Source organism: Bos taurus, chromosome 2 (assembly GCF_002263795.3).
Source record: "Bos taurus isolate L1 Dominette 01449 registration number 42190680 breed Hereford chromosome 2, ARS-UCD2.0, whole genome shotgun sequence".
NCBI lineage: Eukaryota > Metazoa > Chordata > Mammalia > Artiodactyla > Bovidae > Bos > Bos taurus.
The window spans coordinates 85,944,466-85,970,622 of record NC_037329.1 but is presented as its reverse complement, the minus strand read 5'-3'; the positions used below and the strand labels follow the sequence as shown (position 1 = coordinate 85,970,622).

General features: G+C 35.4%; 1 protein-coding gene across 7 annotated transcripts in view; it reads left to right on the top strand.

Moving 5' to 3' along the window:
* The window catches only part of SF3B1 (splicing factor 3b subunit 1), a 37,928-nt gene extending 13,449 nt beyond the window's left edge, over positions 1 to 24,479 (top strand). Inside the window, exons 4-25 of one of the 7 annotated variants that reach the window (NM_001192994.1) lie at positions 292 to 406; positions 2,249 to 2,328; positions 3,382 to 3,552; positions 7,015 to 7,252; positions 8,493 to 8,705; positions 8,957 to 9,078; positions 10,508 to 10,705; positions 10,802 to 10,903; positions 12,066 to 12,245; positions 12,889 to 12,975; positions 13,098 to 13,368; positions 13,655 to 13,800; positions 13,904 to 14,050; positions 14,194 to 14,319; positions 15,111 to 15,332; positions 15,614 to 15,796; positions 15,887 to 15,998; positions 17,458 to 17,578; positions 17,893 to 18,024; positions 19,447 to 19,719; positions 21,405 to 21,621; positions 21,913 to 24,479. In NM_001192994.1, coding sequence (NP_001179923.1) covers positions 292 to 406; positions 2,249 to 2,328; positions 3,382 to 3,552; positions 7,015 to 7,252; positions 8,493 to 8,705; positions 8,957 to 9,078; positions 10,508 to 10,705; positions 10,802 to 10,903; positions 12,066 to 12,245; positions 12,889 to 12,975; positions 13,098 to 13,368; positions 13,655 to 13,800; positions 13,904 to 14,050; positions 14,194 to 14,319; positions 15,111 to 15,332; positions 15,614 to 15,796; positions 15,887 to 15,998; positions 17,458 to 17,578; positions 17,893 to 18,024; positions 19,447 to 19,719; positions 21,405 to 21,621; positions 21,913 to 22,071 — 3,615 coding nt within the window. In that variant the 3' untranslated portion in view covers positions 22,072 to 24,479. Of the gene's footprint in view, positions 1 to 291; positions 407 to 461; positions 2,329 to 3,381; positions 3,553 to 6,959; positions 7,253 to 8,492; positions 8,706 to 8,956; positions 9,079 to 10,507; positions 10,706 to 10,801; positions 10,904 to 12,065; positions 12,246 to 12,888; positions 12,976 to 13,097; positions 13,369 to 13,654; positions 13,801 to 13,903; positions 14,051 to 14,193; positions 14,320 to 15,110; positions 15,333 to 15,613; positions 15,797 to 15,886; positions 15,999 to 16,990; positions 17,061 to 17,457; positions 17,579 to 17,892; positions 18,025 to 19,446; positions 19,720 to 21,404; positions 21,622 to 21,912 lie in introns of those variants that run through there. The other 6 variants (XM_059892869.1, XM_025000534.2, XM_059892873.1 and 3 more) reach the window with 6 other exon arrangements.
* Positions 24,480 to 26,157: the final 1,678 nt, after the last annotated feature.

Here is a 26,157-nt window from a genome sequence, read left to right as displayed (position 1 = left end):
AACTCATTTATTTTATGAGTCAAGTTAATATTTTGAGGAGAGTTGATTTGAGAAAATTAGAAATAGTTAGGTTATAAAGGTGAAAATTTCATGAAGGGGATTGAGGGGATTGAACTATGGAAATTTCTCATATGCCTTACTTTCTCATAATAGCATTTATGTGAGTATTGATACAGAATATTAGTAGGCATTTATTAAGCATTTTTATGTTTTATAATGTTCTGACTTTTGTTTGTGATTTTGTTTGGTTATTTAATAAGTGAATATTAAGTGAGACATACCTCTTTTCAGTATGATCCATTTGCTGAGCATAGACCTCCGAAGATTGCAGATCGGGAAGATGAATACAAAAAGCACAGGCGGACCATGATAATTTCCCCTGAGCGTCTTGATCCTTTTGCAGATGGTAATTCTTTCCCACTTTTCTATAAGTATTCAGAAATTTATTTGTGTTAAGTTGTCTTTAGCCCTTTGATTTTTTTTGGCATGCTTATGAATTTGCTTTTCTTTTTTAAAATCCCCCTTACTATAGATTTGTGTAGATTTGGTTGAAGTCACAGATGCCATATTCTTCATCTTTATAATGCCAGTTTTCTTTCCAGGTAGAAGGACAAGAAACTAATGAGCCCATGCCATAGAAACGCAAAGGGTTAAAGGTTTTTCTTTTACTTTTGTTTTTGGGTACGCTTTCTTTACTTTGAACAAATGTGTTTTTCTGCTCAAGATACTTTCAAATTATTGAAAGTTTTCATCCCAAATCTAGATTTTTAGGATTGTTAACTTTTGAGAAACTGTTTCCACATTAGAGCTCCCCCCATGTTGCTCTAAATATAGTTTAATAAATGCACCTACTTTGCTCTAAGCAAACTTAAAGTTAAAACAGAAGTATGTATACAAAGACTTTGATATTTTTAATAGTTGGAGTCTGTTTTGCTGATTTTAGTGTGCAGGTCAGCACAAGGGGCATAGTGAGCCTGATGGATGCTTTCCTCAGGTGAGTGAGTTTCAAAATCAAAATTAGGTGCCTGTTTTTTAAAATTAGATTCTGCTGCAGGTTTATAAATTAGACTTTCAGCCTGCATGAATTAGTAGGGATATTCTTTTTTTACTTGCATAATTGTAATTGATTTAAACATGTATGTCAGAATTCACAGGCCCATACTAACTGTCCTTAATTTCTTTCCTACAGCAGTACTGCTATATGCCAGTCCTGTCTGCATTCTTAAGGGTGCAGTTCAACACATCCTCTCTAGATTATGGTGAAAAAGTATTCCAAAGGAAGTCTTATCAGAGCTAGTGTCAGAAAGAATGACACTATCAATTGGGCATGATCTTCAGCATAGGAAATGTCTTAGAATTTTATTATATTTTCCTAAATTATGATGCTATACTACTTGTATAGCTAATTATCACATTTCTAAAACATCGTGTGCCTCTGTGAATCTTGTATTGTTTCATTTGGGCTTCTTTAAGATATTTCAAAGTTTGAAAAGCAAATACTGAAACTTTAACCAAGAGACTAACACATCTCTTTGTACACCACTTTTTTTCTATATGCATCATAATAACTGGTAGAAGTAATATATTTTAAGTAATATGTTTCCAGTTGTTATTTATACTTCCTAAGAAGATAAAAATATGTTTCTGGGTCAACAAAACATGGAAAGCCCATGAAGCCCTTTTTAGTAACATGACATCAGAATAAGATTAGAGGTATATTTTTTAAAGTCAGATTTTCTAAACTATAACTGTTGTAGAACATTGTATGAAGAACTTATCTAGTCGTAGTTACTTGTAGTCAGGATTTTAACAGCTTGCAACAGGTAATGTTTTGAATATAAATATCTTTCCAAAGTGTTACTAATGGTAAAGAGATAATTTTCTAGGCTTCTATTCTGCTGCTTGAAGTCAGAACTGCTGATGGAGACAAAGGCACGAAAGTGTACGTATTCCGGATTAGCAACCCAGGAACCCATCACTTCTGAAGACACTAAACTGTGCTGTCATTTTGTTTTTATATGCATTAAAATCTTTGTTTTAAACTGCTGTAGATATGTTTGTGTTCAAACAGGTTAAATTGATCAGCAAACTCAATAAAAAGTAAGATGTATAATTATTAAAGTTTTTCATCAAAAAATAAATTAAAGATTATGGAATAATGTAATATTAGAGCAGGGCAGATAAATCAATTGAACCTAATTATCTTTTATTTATTGTACTCTTGTCCTGTTGCTGTTCTTTTCTGCAGGAGGGAAGACCCCTGATCCTAAAATGAATGCTAGGACTTACATGGATGTAATGCGAGAACAGCATTTAACTAAAGAAGAGGTCTGTAAACCTGCTTTTTATTTTCATGGTGTTGGAAGAATGTAAAAGAAGTTGAGATTGACAGACTTTTATATTTCCTTTTTTATTTGCTGCACAAATATTGCTTACTTTATTACTGTTACTGTTAATAAAAATTAAGTTGAGAAAGAACCTTATGCAGAATTCTGCTGCTGCGGCTAAGTCGCTTCAGTCGTGTCCGAGTCTGTGCGACCCCATGGACGGCAGCCCACCAGGCTTCCCCGTCCCTGGGATACTTAGGCAAGAACACTGGAGTGGGTTGCCCTTTCCTTCTCCAATATATGTGTACACATATATATTTTATAGAGGACATATCTGTGGGGGCTATTAACAGTATGTCCCTGAAGTCACTGTGTAAGGGAAAAGTCAAATAGTGAAATCATTTTTTTGAAAAGCCTCTTATTCCACAAAATTCAGTTTGAATATGTGTGGAAATTCAGTTTGAATATTCTGATGAGTTCCTGCTGGCCTGCAGAGATTGCTCTGTTTTAATACTTAGTCTTTGTAATTTTATTATGAATATATAATAGATTTTGGGGTTGTAGAACTCCATATATCTAATGGAGTTATAGAACTCCACTTTAAAATCACAGGGTAAATTAAATGTATCTTTGTTGTGACTATACTATATATAATACTTCATAGTTACAATTACAATAAAATTTTGAAAATTTATCACTCTCCCAACTTAATAGTCTTAATTGCTATTTTTATAAGTTTTACTTGAAGTGTTTTTCAGTGGAAGCATTTTGGTTTGCTACCATTGACTGAAGATTTTACTTCATTAACTATGTTTAAAGCAGTGCTCTCTATGTAATACGTTCCATATTTGCTCATCTATTATATAAAAAGACAGTGTATAAAGCTTGAAAATACAGGAAAGAGAGGTAAAATAAGGAATGGAAATACCAGTAGCATAGAAAGGAGAATGAGTGAAGAATAAAATGGTGTTAGGTAGAAATAACTGTACTAATGGCATGAAAATATATTGAAAGTGTTTTAAAGATGCTCACTGTTTATTTGTGTATTTTTCAGAGAGAAATTAGGCAACAGCTAGCAGAAAAAGCTAAGGCTGGAGAATTAAAAGTCGTCAATGGAGCAGCAGCATCCCAGCCTCCCTCAAAACGGAAACGACGTTGGGATCAAACAGCTGATCAGACTCCTGGTGCCACTCCAAAAAAGCTATCAAGTTGGGATCAAGCAGAGGTAATTTCTTTTTATTTTTTATTGTTACTATTTTTAATTTATTTCTCTCATGGAATATATTGGTCTGCTTTTGTTGCCTTAACAAGATAACCTCAGACTGGGTAGCTTAAACAAGAGGCATTTATTTTCTCACAGTTCTGGGGGCTTGAAGATCAAGGTGCCAGCAGGGTTAGTACCTAGTAAGAGCTCTCCTCCTGACTTGCAGATGTCTGCTTTCTTGCTGTGTCCTCATGTGGCCTTTGCACACGTGGAAGAGCGAGGGAGCTCTGGTGTCTCTTCTCTGCCTGTAACGACACCAGTCCTGTCAGGTTAGGGTTCAACCTTGTGACCTCATTTAACCTAATTACCTCACTCAAGGTTCAGTCTCCAAGTACAGTTAGAGCAAGGATAAGTGCTTCAACATGACTTCTGTGGCAAGCAGTTCTATTTATAACTTGTAACGGGATGTTCGTTTTGAAATATTAAATACAGATAATGGAAGTACGTCACATTATATGGAGGTTGAGTATAACATAGCGGTCCTCTTCATTTTCTAGATGGATGATTTTAAGTCTGACTACAGGTGTCATATATACACACTACTACTACATTTTCTTTGTCAGTTTATTTTCCTAGAAACTTTTTTTTGGTGGTAAAATATACAATTTGCCATTTTATCCATTTTTAAGTGTACAATTTAATGATATTGATTACTCTTAAAATGTTGTACAAGAACCACCATGATTTATATTCCGAAACTTTTTCATCACTCAGACAAACTGATCATTAAGCAATGGCTCTATTCCCCTTCCCTTCAAATGACTTCCTTATGTTCTGTGAAGCTGTACCTCCTTAGCTGCTGCTTTTTAGTTTGTGACTTTGATTTCTATTTCTCTCCCATCCCAAATAGGAACAATTAAAAAGATAAAAGTATAAATGTTCCCACTGTGAAATCTGCTGGTATGCCTGTATATGTTCTCATCAACTCTGCTTTTCCATCTCTTATAATGTGGACTGTTAGTACAAATTGACTGTGTACAGCTTAACCCGTCTGTTTATGTACCATTTCCCATCTCTTATTACCCAAGGACTCTAATGTAGCATCAGTTTTTTTCTCTGTACTCTAGGTTATTATCATCAACAAACACATTTTCCTGATCTTTATCTTTTAAAAAAAAAAAAACTGCAAGAAATCATCTCTTGATCTTCACATCCCCTTCCAGCTACCATCCATTTCTTTCTCTTTTTACAATACTCCTCTTAGTGGCTACTACTTTTTAGTCTTGTTTGCTGTATCATCCTCAGCTTCCATAAATTTAGTGTACTCTAATGCTCAATCCTCAGATCTCTTTTCAGTCTAAATTAACTCTAGGATCTTGCTCCTGTCTTTACATATTGTCTTTGTAAGACAACTCCCAAATTTACAAATCCATCTTTATTTCTCTGTTCCTCAGACCCAACACATTTACCTTGATGTGTATTTGATTGGCATCTCAAAATCAGTATTTCTAAAATAAAATTGATTTTCCATATTCACTCTTTCCATCCTGCTCCCATGTATATTGGCTCAAACCAAACCCTTCAGGGTCATCGTATATTCCTTTTATTCTTTAATCTGACATCCTATCCAAAATAAATTTTCTTGGCCCAGCTTTTAAATATATTCAGAATCTAGCCACTTTACATGGTATCTGTCCCCTCTACCCTAGTCTAAGTCACTGTCCACTCTAGCATAGGCTACTGCAGATTTATTTACAAATGAGGAAAAGCATGTCAGACCATGGCAGTGTTTTTCCAAACTCAGAACTGAGTTCTAAACCTAACACGTAATTTCCAACGAATTTAGTTTAAGGTAGATCTTGAGGACTTCCCATTTGCTTGCTGATACATGAGAGGACTTGACTCTGCAGAGAAATATTACTAAGTTAAATTCTGTGGTTGGCATCCGGTGTAAATTTTTAGAACTGAGAAAAAGAAACTTGTCTTGTATCTCTTCAACAGAAAAGAAGACCCAAAAGTTGATGTCTGTTTTATAAAAACTAGAGATTCAGACCATATTTTCTTTCATGTTTCTCATTTAACACAATTCTATTCTAATCATGTCTGTAGGAATTACAGTGGATAGTAGGAAGAATTTTTTCCTACCTGATTGAGCAGGAAGAGCAGTTGAGCAAAAATATTTTTTAACAGTTTATGTGCCTTGTTATTGTTCAGTGTTGTTCAGTCACTAAGTTGAGTCTGACCCTTCGCGACCCCATGGACTTCAGCACCCCAGGCTTCCGTGTTCTTCACTATCTCCTGAAGTTTGCTCAGATTCATGTCCATTGAGGTGGTAATGTCATCTAACCATCTCATAATCTGTTGCCCCCTTCTGCTTCCCTCCCCTCAGTCTTTCCGAGCCAGCATCAGAGTCTTTTCCAGTAAGTCAACTCTTCACATCAGGTTACCAAAGGATTAGAACTTCAGCATCAGTCCTTCCAATGAATATTCAGGGTTGATTTCCTTTAGGATTAACTGGTTTAATCTCCTTGCAGTGCAAGGGACTCAAGAGTCTTCTCCAGCACCACAATTCGAAAGCATCAATTCTTGGGCGCTCAGCCTTCTTTATGGTCCAACTGTATATATGCTTTACTCACCTAATTAAGAATTTATTAACCCTGATTAATATATAGAATCTTTTGAAAGAAAAAAATACTGATTCTTATTTGCAAACATAAAGCTAAATAGAACTCTTGGGTGGAGCATCCAACTTTAAAAGAAATACGTAAAAATATACTACAAAACTTATAGAATTATTTAAATACAAATTTTGTTTCTACTGCTTGACCTGCCATTTTTGATATGATATTGTCTGCATTATGGAGGTTATTTTGCTGTCACACTGTCTGATGCCCTATATCGCTCACTGCTTGTCTTTATTTGAACTACCATGGAACTTTTGATTAAGTCAGCTTCTAATTTTTTGTTTTCATTAATCTTGAGAGTAATATAAAGATTGTAAATATAAACTCATTTCAAGGATTTGAAATTATGTGGCAGTATCAAGTTATAATTACTCAAGTGATTCAAAACATGGTTAAATTAATTAAACACATAAAATCAAAAAAAAATTCAAAAATATTCTTAGTGGGAAATTTGGTGCTCACATTTCAAAGCCCCAGATTTATAGAACTGAAAGTTTTTGAGATCTCAACAGAGAAACCTTAATGTTTTCCCAGAAGTTACAGAACCATTAGTGGCATAACAAGATTATTACCCAAAATATGTTGTTTTTTTAAGCTAGGGCTTTTTTCAGTGCTTTAAATTAAATCTTTAAATTGTTTTTAGTCATAAACATGTTTGCTTAAAAAGTAGGCATCTTTTAAGCAGAAGGATAATCTACATCTACTCTCTTAATCATGAACTAAAACATTTAATTTTTTTTTAAGTTTTCTAGTTACTTTCATGTGGATGTCTGAAATAAAAATGTTTTACTCTGTTAAGACCCCTGGACATACCCCTTCCTTAAGATGGGATGAAACACCAGGTCGTGCAAAGGGAAGTGAAACTCCTGGAGCAACCCCAGGCTCAAAAATATGGGATCCTACCCCTAGTCACACACCTGCGGGAGCTGCTACTCCTGGACGAGGCGATACACCAGGCCACGCAACACCAGGCCATGGAGGCGCAACTTCCAGTGCTCGTAAAAACAGATGGGATGAGACCCCCAAAACAGAAAGAGGTACTTCTAGTGGAATCTGGGCATGTGTTTTGAGTAAAATGTTGATTTGATGAGTGGTATGTCTATGGGTGAAACTCGGTTCTTCTGGTCCTGGATAGACAGATAAATAACCAGATGTTTTCGGGACAGGTTAAGAATTGAGCAGATTATATGTGTAAATCTTTTCCCTTCTTAAAGAGGTTTAAGGATTATTTTAGGAGGAACATTAGTTGTTGCTTAGTCGTTAAGTTGTGTCCCACTCTTTTGTGACTCCATGGACTGTAGCCCTGCCAGGCTCCTCTGTCCATGGGATTTCCCAGGCAAGAATACTGGAGTGGGTTGTGATCTGCAGGGGATCTTCCTGAACCAGGGATGGAACCTGCATCTCCTGCATTGCAGGTGGATTCTTTACTGCTGAGCCATCAGGGCTTCCCAGGAAGAACGTTAGGAGAAAGTAAAGTTTATAGGCCATAACCTATACTATATTATAGTATAATAGCATAAATTATTGTCATGTAATATCATCATCATTGTACATAACATCGTTTGCTATTTTATTAATTTTAAGGGTATGATTTAGTAGCATTAAGTACATTCACGTGTTGTGCAGCCATTATCACTATCATTTCTAGAACTTTTTCATTGCAAATAAAAGCTAAACCCATTAAACAATAACTTGCCATTCTTCCTCATCCCAGTGTTTGGTAACCTCTCATCTACTTTTTGTCTGTGTAAATTTGCCTAAATTTTATTGTTGTTTGTGTGACTTCTCTAAAGCTGTGAGAATAGTTTTTGAAAGTTAAAGATTTAATAGTACATCTGCTATATTAAGAATTTATAAAGAATGTTTAATGATAGGGCAGAGTGCTTTAACACATAATGTAGGGAATTCTCTGTAGTCCCTGATTAGGACTCAGTGCTTTCACTGCAGGGGCCTGGGTTCAGTCCCTAGTCAGGGACCTGAGATTCCACAAACCACACACCCCTACTTCCTCCCCCTGCATAAACAGTAATGGATAAGAGAAGCAGTATAAAATTGCACATGCAGAGTAATCTCACTCTGGAAAAATGAAAAATGGCTCAAGCTACACAAAAGTGGTTATTTCTGGGTTGTATTATGAGTGATTAAAAAAATTCTTTGCTCCTGTTTCCTTTTCTTGTTTCTGAACTTCATCAGTTTGAGTTTGTTAACTGTTTGAGAATAAACAGTCATTTTTTGACAGTGGTTAAAATTTTAGGCTTATTCACTTTTTCTTTAAAGATACTCCTGGGCATGGAAGTGGATGGGCTGAGACTCCTCGAACAGATCGAGGTGGAGATTCCATTGGTGAAACGCCAACTCCTGGAGCCAGTAAAAGAAAGTCACGTTGGGATGAAACACCAGCTAGTCAGATGGGTGGAAGCACTCCTGTTCTGACCCCTGGAAAGACACCAATTGGCACACCAGCCATGAACATGGCCACCCCTACTCCAGGTAGAAACTTTGTCATTGGAAATAATTTTTTCCCCCTGTTAGTATTTTGAACTTTTTGTTTGTGGTTTTCTGTGTGTTATTAATGCCTATTTTTGGCAAGAATAACGGGACATAAAAGGAAGTCTGAGTTTATAATATAAAAATGAATGTTAGAATTGATCTTAACTGTCTTATATCCAATCCCAAGGACCTATGTGATGATAAAAATCTTGCACTATATAGATTATTACAGAAATTTACTTTTTTGGTAGGTCACATAATGAGTATGACTCCTGAGCAGCTTCAGGCTTGGCGGTGGGAGCGAGAAATTGATGAGAGAAATCGCCCGTTGTCTGATGAAGAATTAGATGCTATGTTCCCAGAAGGATATAAGGTAATAACAACATGAATCTGGTTTTTAGAATGTGGATTTGGTGGGGAGGGGTGCACCATGAGGTTTGCAGGATATCAATTCCCAATCATTCTGGGGCAGAGGATTGATCCTTGGCCCTGGCAATGAAAGTGACGAGTCCTAACCATTGGACCACCAGGGAATTGCCTGGTTTTTGTTTTAAATATTCTTTGAAAATATTAACTGGTAAAGTTTGCATTGGTCTTGCCCAAATTTACTACTCTGTTTCATTCTTGAGATATTTCCAAGTGTGTTTCATTTCCACATTATATCATGGTTATTTTACTTGATGTCTCACAAGATCCTGTGTATTTAGTTCATGGATTGCCAGTGAACACAAAGAATGTTCTTACTTTACCATAGCAACTTGAAGTTTACTTTGAAGTATAAAATTTTGTAGGTACCTCTGACTCTAGGACCTTTCGATGGTCTAAACGTGGTCATATAGCTATAATCAGGGCTGGAACCTAAGTAATTTGATGGCCTTTACTGGGCCTTTTCTGCCAATGTCTATTGCTTCTTAACAGTTTTATGTATTTTCCCCTCTCCCCTCATTAGGTTTGTACTAGAGTATTTGTTTTTAAGTATGCATGAATTAACTACTTTATAACTTTTTGTAATCTTGGGTGGGGAAGGTCCCCTGGAGAAGGAAATGGCAACCCTCTCCAGTATTCTTGCCTGGAGAATCCCATGGATGGAGGAAGCCTGGTGCAGTACAGTCCATGGGGTCACAAAGAGTCGGACACGACTTAGTGACTAAATCACTACAAATGTCCATGTAATACTGTGGGTATAGTCACTCTCCATCCTACTGTTGACTGCCTTGAGTGTCTGTCTCAATTACATTCATTGATTCCTTTATAAGTAGAAGGGGAAAATCCTCCTTTGTGAATATTGAGTGAATTTTTTGATTTTAGTTAAATGGTGTGTATTTATAGGGCTTTGCTCAACATTTTGGATTTTTTTGCACTCATTTTTGTACAGTCTTAAAAGAGATTTACTTTTGTAGCAGAGATTTACATGAATTTTAAATTTTTTATTATTTTAATATAATCTTTTATGCATTCTGTGCACTATGTGAGCTTATTTGCATTTATGTGATACTGGTTCACCAATATGTTTATATAGTCTAATGTTTGAAAGTGATCAGAATTTTGTAAGCCTTCTTCATGTATTGCATCATTTCCCCACACTTCTAATACACTTAATCTAAATTTAAATTTGATGAGAAAGAGTAATACTTGTTATATATTTTAAACATACAATTAAAATAGAAAAATGAGATTGATGTTAATTGATGTTAATTCTTGCCTCTAAGCAGAAAGCTTCTTACGTGCACATATTACTAATTTTTGTTATCATTTACTATATAAAGCTAAGAAAGTCCTAAATTGTCTTTTAACTGTATTAGGTACTTCCCCCTCCAGCTGGCTATGTTCCTATTCGAACTCCAGCTCGAAAGCTGACAGCAACTCCAACACCTTTGGGTGGTATGACAGGTTTCCACATGCAAACAGAAGATAGAACTATGAAAAACGTTAATGACCAACCATCTGGAAATCTTCCATTTTTAAAACCTGATGATATTCAGTACTTTGATAAACTTTTGGTAAGTGATAATAACAGATATAAGATACTAACTCTTTAGCAGTTACAAGTCATTATATCTCCACTAACCTTTAAATTTTTTACTTTTTACTGTTAGGTTGATGTCGATGAATCAACTCTTAGTCCAGAAGAGCAAAAAGAGAGAAAAATAATGAAGTTGCTTTTAAAAATTAAGAATGGAACACCTCCTATGAGAAAGGTAAGTACCAGTTTGTTAAATCATCATGTTCATTATAATCTTAGAGATTCTCCATTTTATCCTCAAAGCCTTTAAAACATGCTGAAAATAAGGGAATTAGTAGAATTATGTGGGAAATTAGTATCATGTGGTTTGAAAATGGTTCTTTAGGAGACGTTTAGGAGCTTTAGCTTATACTCTTGTGACTCTATTAAATTACCCTTTTTTTAATATATTTTTTCAATTTTTTTTTAGTGAAGGTATAGTTGATTTACAGTGTTGTGCTAATCTCTGCTGTACAGCAAAGTGACTCAGTTCGTGTATATATTCTTTTTTAATGTTCTTTTCCATTATGGTTTATCACAGGATATTGAGTATGGTTTCCTGTGCTATACACAAGGACCTTGTTTTCTATCCATTCTAAATGTAATGGTTTGCATTCTACCAACCCCAAACTCTCAGTCCATCCCGCCGGCCCACAAACCACAAGTCTGTTTTTTGTGTCTGTTTTGTTGATAGGTTCATTTGTGTTGTATTTTAGATTCCACCTTTAAGTGATATTGTATGCTATTTGTCTTTCTCTTTCTAACTTACCTCAGTAATAATCTTTAGTTGCATCCATGTTGTTGAAAATTACATTATTTGGTTCTTTTCTATGGATGAGTACTATTCTATTGTATACATGTGCCATATCTATCCATTTATCTGTCAGTGAACATTTAGGTGGTTTCCACAGCTTGGCTAATGTGAATAGAGCTGCTGTGCACATAGGTGGTGTATGTATCTTTTTGAATCAGAGTTTTGTCTGGATATATGCCCAGGAGTGGGATGCTGGATCGTATGATAATTCTATTTTTAGTTTTCTGAGGAACCGCCATACTGTTTTCACAATGGCTTCACCAGCTTAAATTCCCACCAACAGTGTAGGAAGGTTCCCTTTTCTTCACACCTTCTCTAGCACCGTTACTCTGTTTGAATTATCTGAAAACATTGTTTAAGCCTTTATCACAGGAGTTCAAACTTCAGAGTAATTTTAATGGGAATGAACACGTACTTCTGTATGTAAAATATCCGTTTGACATTTACACTAAAATATTCAGTTACAGAAAACCATGGAGTAATTATTTTGCTCCCATTCAAAACGCTTATAATCAAGAAACCTACCTTTTACTCTTTCTTCCAGGCTGCATTGCGTCAGATTACTGATAAAGCTCGTGAATTTGGAGCTGGTCCTTTGTTTAATCAGATTCTTCCTCTGCTGATGTCACCTACACTTGAGGATCAAGAGCGTCATTTACTTGTGAAAGTTATTGATAGAATATTATACAAACTTGACGACTTAGTTCGACCATATGTACACAAGGTTTGTTCTCCAGTTGTGTTTCTAGTGACTTGATATATTTTGATACAAAAAGAATTCATTTTTTTTTACCAACTTATCAATAGATGTATTTGTGAAATGTAAAAATTCTTAAAAAGTAACAAGATGCTATACATTTACAATAAAAAAGGGAAACTTCAGCTCCTTTTAAAGAATACTCAGTTAGCCATTGTTAACATTTACATACCCTGGGACCTTTTTCTTTGCACGTAGATACATAGACAAATACATGTGTAAATAGATGTAACTTTTGGCCATCCTATATAATGGGTTCATAGTACTCATATTTTAAATTTGCTTTTATTGATATTAGGATATGAAAATGTATGTTTCTGTATCATTAGCCATTTAGTACTAAGAACCATCTTTTTGCTGATGGTAATTATGGCTTAGAATTGTAAAATGCAGATAGGGGTATGTGTGTATATTGTATTTAATTATTTTTGTATTACCATTTCTCCCAAATACTGATTTTTATGTTGGGTTTAAAGTTGTGTGATTAAAATTATTAATTTGTCCCTTAATTAACACAGTCCTAGAAATTAAAAATTTCCTTATATGTACTCTGTTACATGAGCATTGCATCAGTAACTGGTGTGAAAATGTAGCTCCTTCTCTTTTTCAGATCCTAGTGGTCATTGAACCATTGTTGATTGATGAAGATTACTACGCTCGAGTGGAAGGCAGAGAGATTATTTCTAATTTGGCAAAGGTATTTATATTTCTGGAAAACAAAGTTTTATATTTGTTGATAGGACTATTCAATTTTAGAACAAAATGATTAAAGGTTAATGTTATCAACTCATTATTATCATTTTTTTCTTAAACTTTCAGGCTGCTGGACTGGCTACTATGATCTCTACCATGAGACCTGATATAGATAATATGGATGAGTATGTCCGTAACACAACAGCTAGAGCTTTTGCTGTTGTAGCCTCTGCTCTGGGCATTCCTTCATTATTGCCTTTCTTAAAAGCTGTGTGCAAAAGCAAGAAGTCCTGGCAAGCGAGACACACTGGTATAAAGATTGTACAGCAGATAGCTATTCTCATGGGCTGTGCCATCTTGCCACATCTCAGAAGTTTAGTTGAAATCATTGAACATGGTAAGTTGTAGGATAATTTTGTTTTCAGACAGGTTTCCTGAAATTTAGGCTACTGATTTTTGAAGAAGTGGAAAGTGACCTACATAAACACCATATAGTTTATGATTTGTAATATTAGCTGCTAATAGGCTGTAGTTCATACTGGCTTTTGCCTAACTTTGTCCAGTGTGAACAGATTGTGCAGTTTGACTAAACGGTTAGATGTATTGCTGGAATCTCAGTAGTACTATCTAAGTTAAAATTTGGCAGTATTGCTTAGTTGAAACCTGTGTTTGGCTTTCTATAGGTCTTGTGGATGAGCAGCAAAAAGTTCGGACCATTAGTGCTTTGGCCATTGCTGCCTTGGCTGAAGCAGCAACTCCTTATGGTATTGAATCTTTCGATTCTGTGTTAAAGCCTCTATGGAAGGGTATCCGCCAACACAGAGGAAAGGTAAATTCACCAGTTTGGTTGTGTTTTTTATTTCTACTCATTGAAGTTCAAATGACCTAAATCTAATTTACTAAGTATATATATATTTTTTATTTTAAAATAGGGTCTTGCCGCTTTCTTAAAGGCTATTGGCTATCTTATTCCTCTCATGGATGCAGAATATGCCAACTACTATACTAGAGAAGTGATGTTAATTCTTATTCGAGAATTCCAGTCTCCTGATGAAGAAATGAAGAAAATTGTGCTAAAGGTACTTGTTCCAAATTGTTCAATATTTATTCATCTAAATTGGATGTATTTCATTGTTGAAAGAGAATTCTATATCATTAAAAAATATATTTTAGACCAGGACTGTGTTTGCTGCTGCTATTATTATTTTTTTGAACATTTTAGGTGGTAAAGCAGTGTTGTGGAACAGATGGTGTAGAAGCAAACTACATTAAAACAGAGATCCTTCCTCCCTTTTTTAAACACTTTTGGCAACATAGAATGGCTTTGGATAGAAGAAATTACCGACAGGTAAGTTTTTATTGTAAAAAAAAATATTTTCAGAAATTCTTACAATTAATCCATTAGTTTGATTGCATATTACATAAATCATATTTTGCCTTGAGGATCTCATAGCTTGTTTGCTTGATTGTGAAAGAGGATGGATTTTAGTCAGCAAGTCAATTTTCATTTTGAGTTTGCATTCTGGAATAAATAGCCAACTATGAATTGACATTTTTATCTAGTAAGTGAACTCCTTAATCTGGCTTAAATAAAGCATGAATATAATCTTAACCTTAATCCCCTTGACATAGACTCATACTTAATTTTTTTGGCCACCTTTTTCTTAAAAGTTTTATTATTTTTTAAAAAAATTTTTTTGGTTGTGCTGGATCTTCGTTGCTGTTCTTGGACTTTCTCTAGTTGCAGCGAGCAGGGGCTGCTTTTTGTTGCCGTGCATGGGTTTCTCATTGTGATGGCTTCTCTTGTTGTGGAGCTCTGGCTCATGGGTTCTTGGGTTTCAGTAGTTGCAGCACATGGACTCTAAAGCATGGGCTCAATAATTATGTGCACAGGCTTAGTTGGTCTGGGCATGTGGTATCTTCCCTGGCCAGGGATCAAAGACATGTCCTCTGCATTGGCAGGCAGATTCTTACCCACTGTGCCACCAGGGAAGTCCCATCTTAAAGTTTTAATAGTAGGAGCCAGCTGTTTTCAGCACACTGACTAGCTAAATAGTATCTTTAGAATATTCCATTTTCATAATTTCTCTGTATTTCCTTGGAAAAGCAGTAAATTGATTTTTCCCTCCTCTTTTTTAGTTAGTTGATACTACTGTGGAGTTGGCAAACAAAGTCGGTGCAGCAGAAATTATATCCAGGATTGTGGATGATCTAAAAGATGAAGCTGAACAGTACAGAAAAATGGTTATGGAGACAATTGAGAAAATTATGGGCAACTTGGGAGCAGCAGATATTGATCATAAACTTGAAGAACAACTGATTGATGGTATTCTTTATGCTTTCCAAGAACAGACTACAGAGGTAATGATACTAATTATTATGGCAAGTTGCCATTGGCTCTCATATTTGTAAAAAGTAGTTTCAAGGAAATGTTATCAGTAAAGAATTAATTAAAAAATTTAAATGCCCATATTTATGCAGTTAACTACAAAGAAATGTTCTTCTACATCACATTTTTAGAATAAATTTTTGAAAGCTGAATATTAGTATGTTTTAACTGTTTCGTCACAAACTGAATTCTTGTTCACATTGAATATAGTTTTTAAATTTAACTTGGCCTTTTTTTTTTTTCTTTTAATAAGGACTCAGTAATGTTGAACGGCTTTGGTACAGTGGTCAATGCTCTCGGCAAACGAGTCAAACCTTACTTGCCTCAGATCTGTGGTACAGTTTTGTGGCGTTTAAATAACAAATCAGCAAAAGTTAGGCAGCAGGCAGCTGACTTGATCTCTCGAACAGCTGTTGTCATGAAGACTTGTCAAGAGGTAAACTTTTATATCAGATTCTTATTTATTCACCAAAAGAAATAGCATAAACAGTAACATTTCATCTTTTTTTTTTTTTTTTTTAAACAGGAAAAATTGATGGGGCATTTGGGTGTTGTTTTGTATGAGTATTTGGGTGAAGAGTACCCTGAAGTTTTGGGCAGCATTCTTGGAGCACTGAAGGCCATTGTAAATGTAATAGGTATGGAATTCGTTGGTTATGGAAGAATTTTTTGTTTTTTGCTTTTTAAAACTTCTTTGGATTTTCTGAAAGTAAAATACAGAATCCTATTTAGGAGTTGAGTGATAATATCTGATACAATTTTTTAACTACTAAAAAATATAGTTAAGTTGGGATGTCACAAGAATCTTACCTCCCAAAACCTATTTATATTTTACTTTAAAAGAGAAAAGAGGGCAAGTTTTAGGACCTGCAAGAGAGGAGCGAATAGTCACAACTCAAAAACTTAAGTCATGGGATAAGAGGGCCCTAAAAATACAGTGTCTCACATGGAATATATAGGAAGGCAATGGTGGGTGGAGAGAACTCTGAAATTTTAAGACTAAATATGATATATTTACTCAACTTGAATAAAATGGTTATGGGAGGTTTTCCTGCTTGCCATTAAGTTCAAGGAATGATAACCAGGGAGAAAAGTGAATCGATCAAATAATCTCATTATTTAAATCCAATACTTTTAAACTACCCTTTCAGCTTTTTACCCAAAGTTAAAACAAGTATATTATAAATTCTTTTGGGTGGAGAATAAAGCTTTTATTCTTTAAAGGCCTTATGATGGAGCAGTAAATATGGTCTTGTGTTTTATTCTTCATTGTAATTGAATAGAACTATTGCAGCCTTGTGCAGAGTTTAGAGGGGCAGAAATAACCTATCAGGAGGTTGAAATAAGCCACTATTTTTCTTGTTTTAGTAAGTGGTTTTTATGCAGTATAGGACGTCTTTGAACCATTGCATTTACATACAAATCACAGTTCAGCCCTGTCCTCTATATTTGGAGATACTTGCTAAAAATCAGTTACTTGGCCACTTGTGGGGCTCTGGTTTGCAGGGAACTATAAACCATATTGTTGGTCAGAGAAACATGGGAAAAGCAATGGAGAGAGAATCAGAGCAAGCAATTCTAGTTAGAACAAGAGCCCCTGCCAGCTGCCTCCTTTTTTCTCTCTTCGTAGGTGTAAATACCATCCAAGTATGCCCTGCATTGCAGGGAGACTGGAGATCTGTTTGTTTTGCAGTTAAAGGGTAAGGGGGCCCTTTCTGGAAAATTTTGCTTTAATTTACATGTCTCCCTCTGGCTTATATTGTTGTGTATGGCCGGAACATAAGCTGTCCCCATATTTAAATGTCAGTGTACAAATACATTTCAGAACTAAATGGAATTTTTTTGTTGTTGAGTATCCATCATTCTTTAAATCACTTCACTAATTTCTTTCATTTTTATACATACATAATCAGAAGTTGTTAATGAAAAGTTAAAAATTCTGCGTTTGGTCAGAATCTGGGGCTTTTTCTTTCCATAGGCAGCTGTAAGTTTGTATTTATGCCTAGTCACATATATTACATTGTTAAGTAAAAGATAAAATGAGCAAAGCATGCAGTTTACATGTTAATTGATAGTGTGTTGACTTCTGTTAAATAGGTATGCATAAGATGACCCCACCAATTAAAGATCTGCTGCCTAGACTCACCCCCATCTTAAAGAATAGGCATGAAAAAGTACAGGAGAATTGTATTGATCTTGTTGGGCGTATTGCTGATAGGTAAGCAGATTACCTAAATATTTTTTAAGTAGTATTGGTTTTCACATTTTTATTCACTTGGCAAATTTTGCTAATGTAAGTATATATGGTCAGGCTAATATTTTCAGTGAAATTTCAGTTTGAATGGTAATGAGGGAGTAGCGGTATATTTTTAAATTTTGCTTTTATTTAAAAATAATCCATCTCTTCTGAACAGTTAACAATTTATATAATGCTTAAAATGAGTTGGTAATCATGTTTTGAGAACTGAATTTTTAAATTTACCTTTTAAAATTTATTGTCACAAACAAATTAAACTTTTATTTTTAAACCAGGGGAGCTGAATATGTGTCTGCAAGAGAATGGATGAGGATTTGCTTTGAACTTTTAGAGCTCTTAAAAGCACACAAAAAAGCTATTCGTAGAGCCACAGTCAATACATTTGGTTATATTGCAAAGGCCATTGGGTGAGTAGTATTTACGTCTTTTTTTTTTTTTTTTTTTTAACTTTGTAATAGACCGATTTAGTGTTAAAAGATGCTTCTGTTTCTGTAAGCTCTTTTAAGGTAAGGTATGAGTAATGCAGTTAAAATAGACTTTAACTAATGACCTTCAATTTTTGAAGTATTTTCTTTCATCTTAAATTGAATTAAAATAGAAGGGTATAAAATTTCATTTGATAACACTTCAGTGTTTGCAGAGAGGGAAACATTTCAGAAGGATTTCAGGTTTTGTTGATTCTTTTTGGTTATTGTTTAAAATATTACGACCAGTTCTTTTTGGATATTGCTAAAACAGTTAACATAGTTCAATTCTCAAGTTAATACTTCATGTGTTTTAAAAATATTTTTCTAGAGTTAATCCACAGACAACTAAAAATTATAACTATTTTGTTAGATAATCTGTGGTTATTTGCTTTCACTCCACCGGAACAGTCATTGCAGAAAATGAGATATTTCATGTACATGTGGCATAAGAAGAAGATATTCTCAAACATAACAAAAGTTGATTATATAATTAGAGTCTCCCCCACCCCTTTTTTGCTAGCTATAGTATATTTTCACTTGTGATGAAATATTTGTGATGAAAGTCAAGCAATTTGCAGTGAATAGCTGTGCTAATCTTTTAGTTCCTGTGTTCCTTTAAATTTGTGGTAAGATAAATCCTTAAAGAAGGAGAATAAATAGCAAAACTAATACAATTTGTAAAGTTTAAAAATAAAATGAAAAAAAATAAATAAATGTGGTAAAGGTGTGTGGGCGGGAAGATAAAAGGGAAACAGATTTTGTATGTTATGGCATGGTAGACCACGTTCTGACCACTCAAAGAATTACTCATATTAAACATGTAATGATGGAGAAGGCAATGGCACCCCACTCCAGTACTCTTGCCTGGAAAATCCCATGGATGGAGGAGCCTGGTGGGCTACAGTCCATGGGGTCGCTAAGAGTCGGACATGACTGAGCGACTTCACTTTCATTTTTCACTCTCATGCATTGGAGAAGGAAATGGCAACCCACTCCAGTGTTCTTGCCTGGAGAATCCCAGGGATGGGGGAGCCTGGTGGGCTGCCGTCTATGGGGTCTCACAGAGTCGGACACGACTGAAGCGACTTTGCAGCAGTAGCAGCAGCAACATGTAATGAAATGAAATTTCATTCAATGAAATGAAATTTCAGGAAATTTATTAAAAACAATTATATTTGAAAATGAATTCATTTGAATATTTTCATTAAAGTGAACATTTTAATTAAAATGAAGTTCTTAAGTAGAAACAATAATGCCATAGCATAAAATTACTGAGTTCCCATCCTTTGATTATTTTTCTTCCCTCTGAAAAAATTTTGACTTGTATACTAACAGTTTGCTGGCACATTTCTTTTTTTCCAGCCCTCATGATGTATTGGCTACACTTCTCAACAACCTAAAAGTTCAAGAAAGGCAGAACAGAGTTTGTACAACTGTGGCCATAGCTATCGTCGCTGAAACATGTTCACCCTTCACAGTACTACCTGCCTTAATGAATGAATACAGAGTTCCTGAACTGAATGTTCAAAATGGAGTGTTAAAGTCACTTTCCTTCTTGTTTGAATATATTGGTGAAATGGGAAAGGACTACATTTATGCTGTAACACCACTACTTGAGGATGCTTTAATGGATAGGTAAGTGACTTGAACTAAGCACAAGAAAAGAGTTAAAATAATTCTTTTATTTTAGAACTTACTGAAATAATCATTACATGACCTGCTTATTGTGATGTAGTTAAAGAAGGGACCACTAGCCTGGATTTTTATCAAACTATTAATGTGACTGTTCTCTCCAAATAAGGTATATGATATAGGACTTTTCTTGGTGATCGTATGGTTAAGAATCCACCTGCCACTACAGGGGACATCAGTTCAGTCCCTGGTCTGGGAAGATTCCAGAGCCATGAGGCAGCTAAGCCCGTGCACTGCAACAAGAGAAGTCACCACAATTAAGAGAGTAGCCCCTGCTCCCTGCCGGTAGAGAAAGCCCTTGTGCAGCAGCAAAGACCCTGCACAGCCAAGGGGAAAAAAAAAAGATACATGCTATAATGGTTCCCCTAATTTTTTTCCCCAAGTGTGCCCCCTCTTCATTTTAGACCCTTCCCCCCACTTTTTTTTTTGGCCATGTCATGAGGCTTATGAGATCTTACTTGGCTGACCAGGGATTGAACCCTGGCACCAGTAGTAGAAGTGCTGAGTCCTAACAACTGGACCATCAGGAAATTTCCAATCAACTTTTATTTTAAAAATTAAAAAGAAAATGATGAGCATGAGCTTATTGATATAATGAAGAGACCTGATCTTTTTAGCTTTTTGTATGGCAGGTGAAGCAGAGACACTTTTAACTCCTGAACATAGCCTGCCAGAGCCACACTACTGTCACTGCAGGCCCCCAATTATTCAGATGGTGACCCCTGATAAAGTATTGCTGGAGGTGATGGATACAGTCCTAATACCAAGAAACATGACTTTAGTTGGGACATTTACCAAAGAGGAATACGGATTCATTGTAATCTATGCCTAATAGATTATTATAATAAGAGAAATAAAGATGCTAGTAACTAAGTAGGTTCAGGTGCTTTTTTTTTCCTCTTAAGGTTTAAGAGAAAAAGGTATTTTTTTCTCTTAAATACCTTTAAGGTTCTCTTCCTGGCTTTGAGGGTAAAACTTGTGAACTTGTTTTTATACCTATCATAGACCTTTTATCTGATACTTGTTCTCAGTTGAATAAATTGTAATAAATAAATCAATGATTTGTCATAAAGTCAGTCAAAACATGGGAGGTGATAAAAGTTCTTTTTTCTGGGTTTCAAAAAATTATTAGTCCTTCTCTTCCTTTCCCCAAATTGAATTCTTGAATGAATCTTTTTAAAAAACCACAAGGGAAGGGATTTAATCTCATTTTAATTATTTACTGTATACAGTATTAAATTACTTTCAAAGATTTTAAATTTACAGAGTTCAAAATGAGGTATTACTGTTAATCGTTCGTGTGTTAAGAGTCATGTATCCCCTCTTATTTTTAGTAGCTTGCAAAAATATACACTGTGCTGGGCCTTCTTGCTCCTATTACTATGAAAGAAAAATATAGCTTATTTTTGAGCCATAGTGAGCAGGTTTGAATCATCAAAGCAAAAGTTCTCAAGTAGAATTATTAGTCACTCTAAAGGTATCCTGTGTCAGATACAGGAGGTGTAAGGATGACTCTGCATCCATTCCAAACACTGAATTTGTGATATAGTTTCTAACAGGCAGGCAAGTATTTTCTGTGAAACTAAGACTGCATCTTAATAAAAAGCTTTTTTTGCTCTCCATTACAGGGACCTTGTACACAGACAGACTGCTAGTGCAGTGGTGCAACACATGTCACTTGGGGTTTATGGATTTGGTTGCGAAGATTCGCTGAATCACTTGTTGAACTATGTATGGCCCAATGTGTTCGAGACATCTCCCCATGTAATTCAGGCAGTTATGGGGGCCCTGGAGGGTCTGAGAGTTGCTATTGGACCATGTAGAATGCTACAGTATTGTTTACAGGTAGGTTAAAGATTTTTTAAACAGTACTCATTGAAAAAAGTAATTTAGTTGAATTAAGTCACTGTTCCTAATTATCGTTAGGGAGAATATATTTGTGCCATATGGGAAAACAGTTACGAGGGGAGAGAAGATTCGATTTTGTCCTTGCCCACTTCAGTTTTATGGAATTGACATCTTTTTTTTTTTCCTTTCTCAAAGGGAGATGTTTGGAACCATATCTTTATGGTTTATTTGTTAATTGTGTTAAGGTTATGTATTTCTTGAAATAATGTAACCTTTTAATTATTCTAGGGTTTGTTTCACCCAGCCCGGAAAGTCAGAGATGTGTATTGGAAAATTTACAACTCCATCTACATCGGTTCACAGGATGCTCTCATAGCACATTACCCAAGAATCTACAACGATGATAAGAACACCTATATTCGTTATGAACTTGACTATATCTTGTAACTTTATTGTTTATTTTGTGTTTAATGCACAGCTGTTTCACACCTTAAACTTGCTTTGATTTGGTGATGTAAACTTTTAAACATTGCAGATCAGCGTAGAACTGGTCATAGAGAAAGAGCTAGAAATCCAGTAGCATGATTTTTAAATAACCTTTGTTTTTGATGTTAAGCAGTAAACGCCAGTAGTGACCAAGAACACAGTGATTACACACACTATACTGGAGGGCTTTCATTTTTAATTCATGTTTATGAAGATTTAGAATTCATTCCTTGTGTTTAAAGGGAATGTTTAATTGAGAAATAAACATTTGTGTACAAAATGCTAACTCGTGTGTGTTTTTTGAACATGACTTGTAAAATGCGGAACTTTGATAAAGTACTGGTTTCTGTAGAATAAGTGGCTTAATATCGTTTTCTGTCACCTGGTTTTTAGAGAGTAGTTAGTAGAATACAAGCTATATAAAGTGATGGTATCTTTGTCAAAATTCCATTGCTCTGTTGATAAAGACATTAGGAAGAGTAGGTTTGGGGCTGTTAACCTCAAACTAGCACAACCCTTCCATCACCTTAGAAAATATAGCACCTTTGCTGAACTGTCTTTAATATTATTTTGCACTTGCATAGCGCCTTTCATCTGTTGATTTCTCAAAATGCTAATGAATTTACTTAAGGGAAGTAATTGAAGTCATATCCGACTCGTGACAATTCTGTTTAGAATGTGGGAAAAGTAGCTTAAACTTCTACCTGTAGGGAGTGAGGCTACCTCTGAGTCATGCAAGTTAGAATAAGACAATCTTTGGAGTTCTTTGCCCATGTCATGTCATAAGCCACTACTCAACAGTATATATACCTGTTAAGCACCTACTTTATGTCAGCCACTGTGGTTAGTTGTAGGGATGCAGAGGTACTTATGACCTGCGTCTTGCCCTTAAGAAATACAGTATAGTGAAAAGGGGGAAACATCTAGTTACAGATTACTTATGCTACACAGTGGCAGCAGCTGAAATGTCTAGGTTTGCTTAGTTTTGCTTAAGTATCAGGTAATATATGCCAATAATCAGATAATAATTGATCAATAGGTGTTGAGCATAAGCTGAAATGCCATTCAAATTTAGAAGAACCAAGCATTAATACAGCACTTTTTTTTTTATAATAAAGTATATCTTTGTTTTTCCCTAGTTGGCCAAAACTTTTTTAGTTTTAGGTGTTAATCTTCCCATAGCTATTTTAGTTTATCTCCTTATATTATAGTACTTAACATGAACTCTGATGAGAAGTGAGCTGCTGCAGCAGCTTAAACATACAATGGCTCTGCCACAGTAAGGAAAACCAATATCCTGAGATTAGGTTAATTTATTGAACTGTTAATACTTAGGGCTCCCTGTTTTGGAGGGTTAAACTTGAGAAATAGCTTATAATTGGCTGACTTGTACAAAATTAATACTGAGCATTAGCTGATCAGGCAGAATTAGTAACTAGTTTCTTATGTGACATAACTTCATGACAACATGTCAACGGTACAAAATTTCCAAAATCACCTATTTTTAGAAGTTACTGTAACGGTATCCCTCATGCAACTTTAAATCTTGCTGTTCTCTTTTGTGCTTGATGTCAGATGACCTTCAGTAATTACTAATTGTGAAAATTGAAGCATACAATGAAATTTCAAAGCCAAGACTTGCTTTTAAACCAGTCTTTGGGAAATTTAGTTACATATTCAGGTTTTTGCATAAGTTCAATTTGCTTTGGCCCTTGATGTGTATGTGAAACATCTGTGCTTTGTAGTGGCGGTGTGGAGCAAAGACGATTGGAAGTGGTTTTTTACTGATAACAAAAACTTGAGGACAGAGAGGTGAGGCAAATACTGAGGCCTGTGATCGTAAAAGTTGGGACCAAATGAGGCTCACAAATGTTTGAATTATTTTATATGCTTCTGAAATAAGGAAAGCATTTTGTGAGATACTTATGTGAAAGACGCTATGTGATGTTTTAACAAAGACTTTTTCTTTCGCACTTTCCTTTGGTGTTTCTTAAAGCCAAACTTAAAAAGGAAGAAATTAATGTTCTGAGGGGACAGTGGGTGGGTTTTTCTGCGGGCTTTTGTTGGTTTTCCTGTGGGCCCTCTAATGGAATTGATCTCTCTGGCTGTTCAACTTTTTTCTTAATTGTATTTTTAAAGATTGTTGTATGGTGCCCTGTGAGCATCAAGTACCACCAGATGAATAAAACGTATTATATTCAAAGTCTTAGACCAGTTTTTAATCTTAGTTGGTTTTGTATTGTTACTGCACTACACTGTGGTGGTTGTGCCATTTTAGTGGTATTGAACTCTGGGTTTTTTTCCAATTAAGGGAACTTAATGTTGAAAAACCAAAGAATACTGTTTGTTAATAGAGAACTGAAAAACACAGTTGGAGCCATATAGGTTCAGTTGTTTGGTTCTCTGGTGTTTAGTGCTTCCTAAATCTTAAAAGTTTAGATAAAGCAGAAATTGCAGCTGTGTTTTCAACATTGGCATTATTGACATTTTGGTCCAGACACACCTATTGTGTGGGTCACTTTCTGGGCGTTGTAAGACGTATACCATCCCTGACAATCCAGTAGATGGCAGCACCACCCCACCCCAGTTGTGATAACCAAAAATGCCTCCAGATACTGTCGCATATCCTGGAGTGCAAAATCTCCCTAGCTTGAGAACTATTTTGGCATTTGTTTAAGCAGGACTTATATATGTCTGATAAAAGTGATGTAAAAAAGCGTTTCATTTTAGGTTGCAGTTACCTCAGTAGAAACTAGATTTACTATTTCATAAATATTAAAAATACCTACTTTGGGGAAACCTGCATTAGTCCTGGGAAAAGCAAGCTGAAAACGTAGGATGTTGACTGGTCCTCAGAACATGTGGCTGAGGTGGTAAAGAGCCCACTTGTAATGCAGGAGGCCCAGTTCGATCCCTGGGTTGGGAAGATCCCCTGGAGGAGAGAGCCCACTCCAGTATTGTTGGCTGGAGAAGCCCATGGATAGAGAAGCCTGGTGGCTGCAGTCCATGGGGTCCCATAGTTGGACACGACTGAGTGACTAACACACACAACATGTGGCACAGTTGGAACCAGGTGGGCAGCACTGCGGCAGGAATGCCAGCTTCTTGGTGCTCTGCTTTGAATGCAGTTGTTCAGGGCCCTGGTTATGTATGACTGGAGGAGGAGGGCAAAAAATGTAGATAGGAAGCTGTAGAATACGAGGTGACTATATAGAATACATAGAGAATACAGATTTACAATGTAGTTAAGATTTACTAAACTAGAGTAAATGACATTTCTAGTGTTCATGCTAGAAAAGCTAAAAGTTTTAAAATTTGTTAATAGTTTATAATGCAGAAAGATTGTAAAGAGGACATGCTTGTATGTCAGATTAGACAAAAGGACGTTAAATATCTTGGGGGAAAAGTTTTGTTTGTGGGAGTAAATTTTTAATGGGTGAGAGGCTCTGGAGGGAATTTATGTTATCTGGGAGTATCTGTGCTAGGAAGAAACAAAGGATAAATTGTTCATTGTTCCTGTATTTACACCCCCATACTTAAAAATTTACAAATACTGAGAAGAGTTGAAAGAATAGTACAATGAACATCCATACATCTTTCAGCTAAATTCAGCAATTAAAATTGTGTTGCATTCACTGTTTTTAAATAATTTCATGAAACATTTTTTTACTGGTACTACTATAGAGAAAGTTTGGGACTAGATAAAATAGAGCAGGCTGATTAGCAAAAGAAGTAACAATGTGCTTTCAGTGAGTTGGAAGTCAGGGCATCGATGGAGGGATTTTCTTGGACAGGAAGAGAAATCTTTTCTTGTGTCCATAAGGAAGATGGCAATGTGGTGGTTTGTAGGCATGAAAAGTTTGCCCGTGGCATATGGACATCAAAATATAGAAATAATTATACTATTACTTTAGAAACAAGTAGTCATAAATGAGGAAGATCATGTACAAAAAAAATCCAAACCCCCCAAAATTAAACCTGGTAGTTAACTGGTGTCTGTAGTATGTAATGTGTATAAAGTGTAATATGCAACTGGATGAGTAGTTT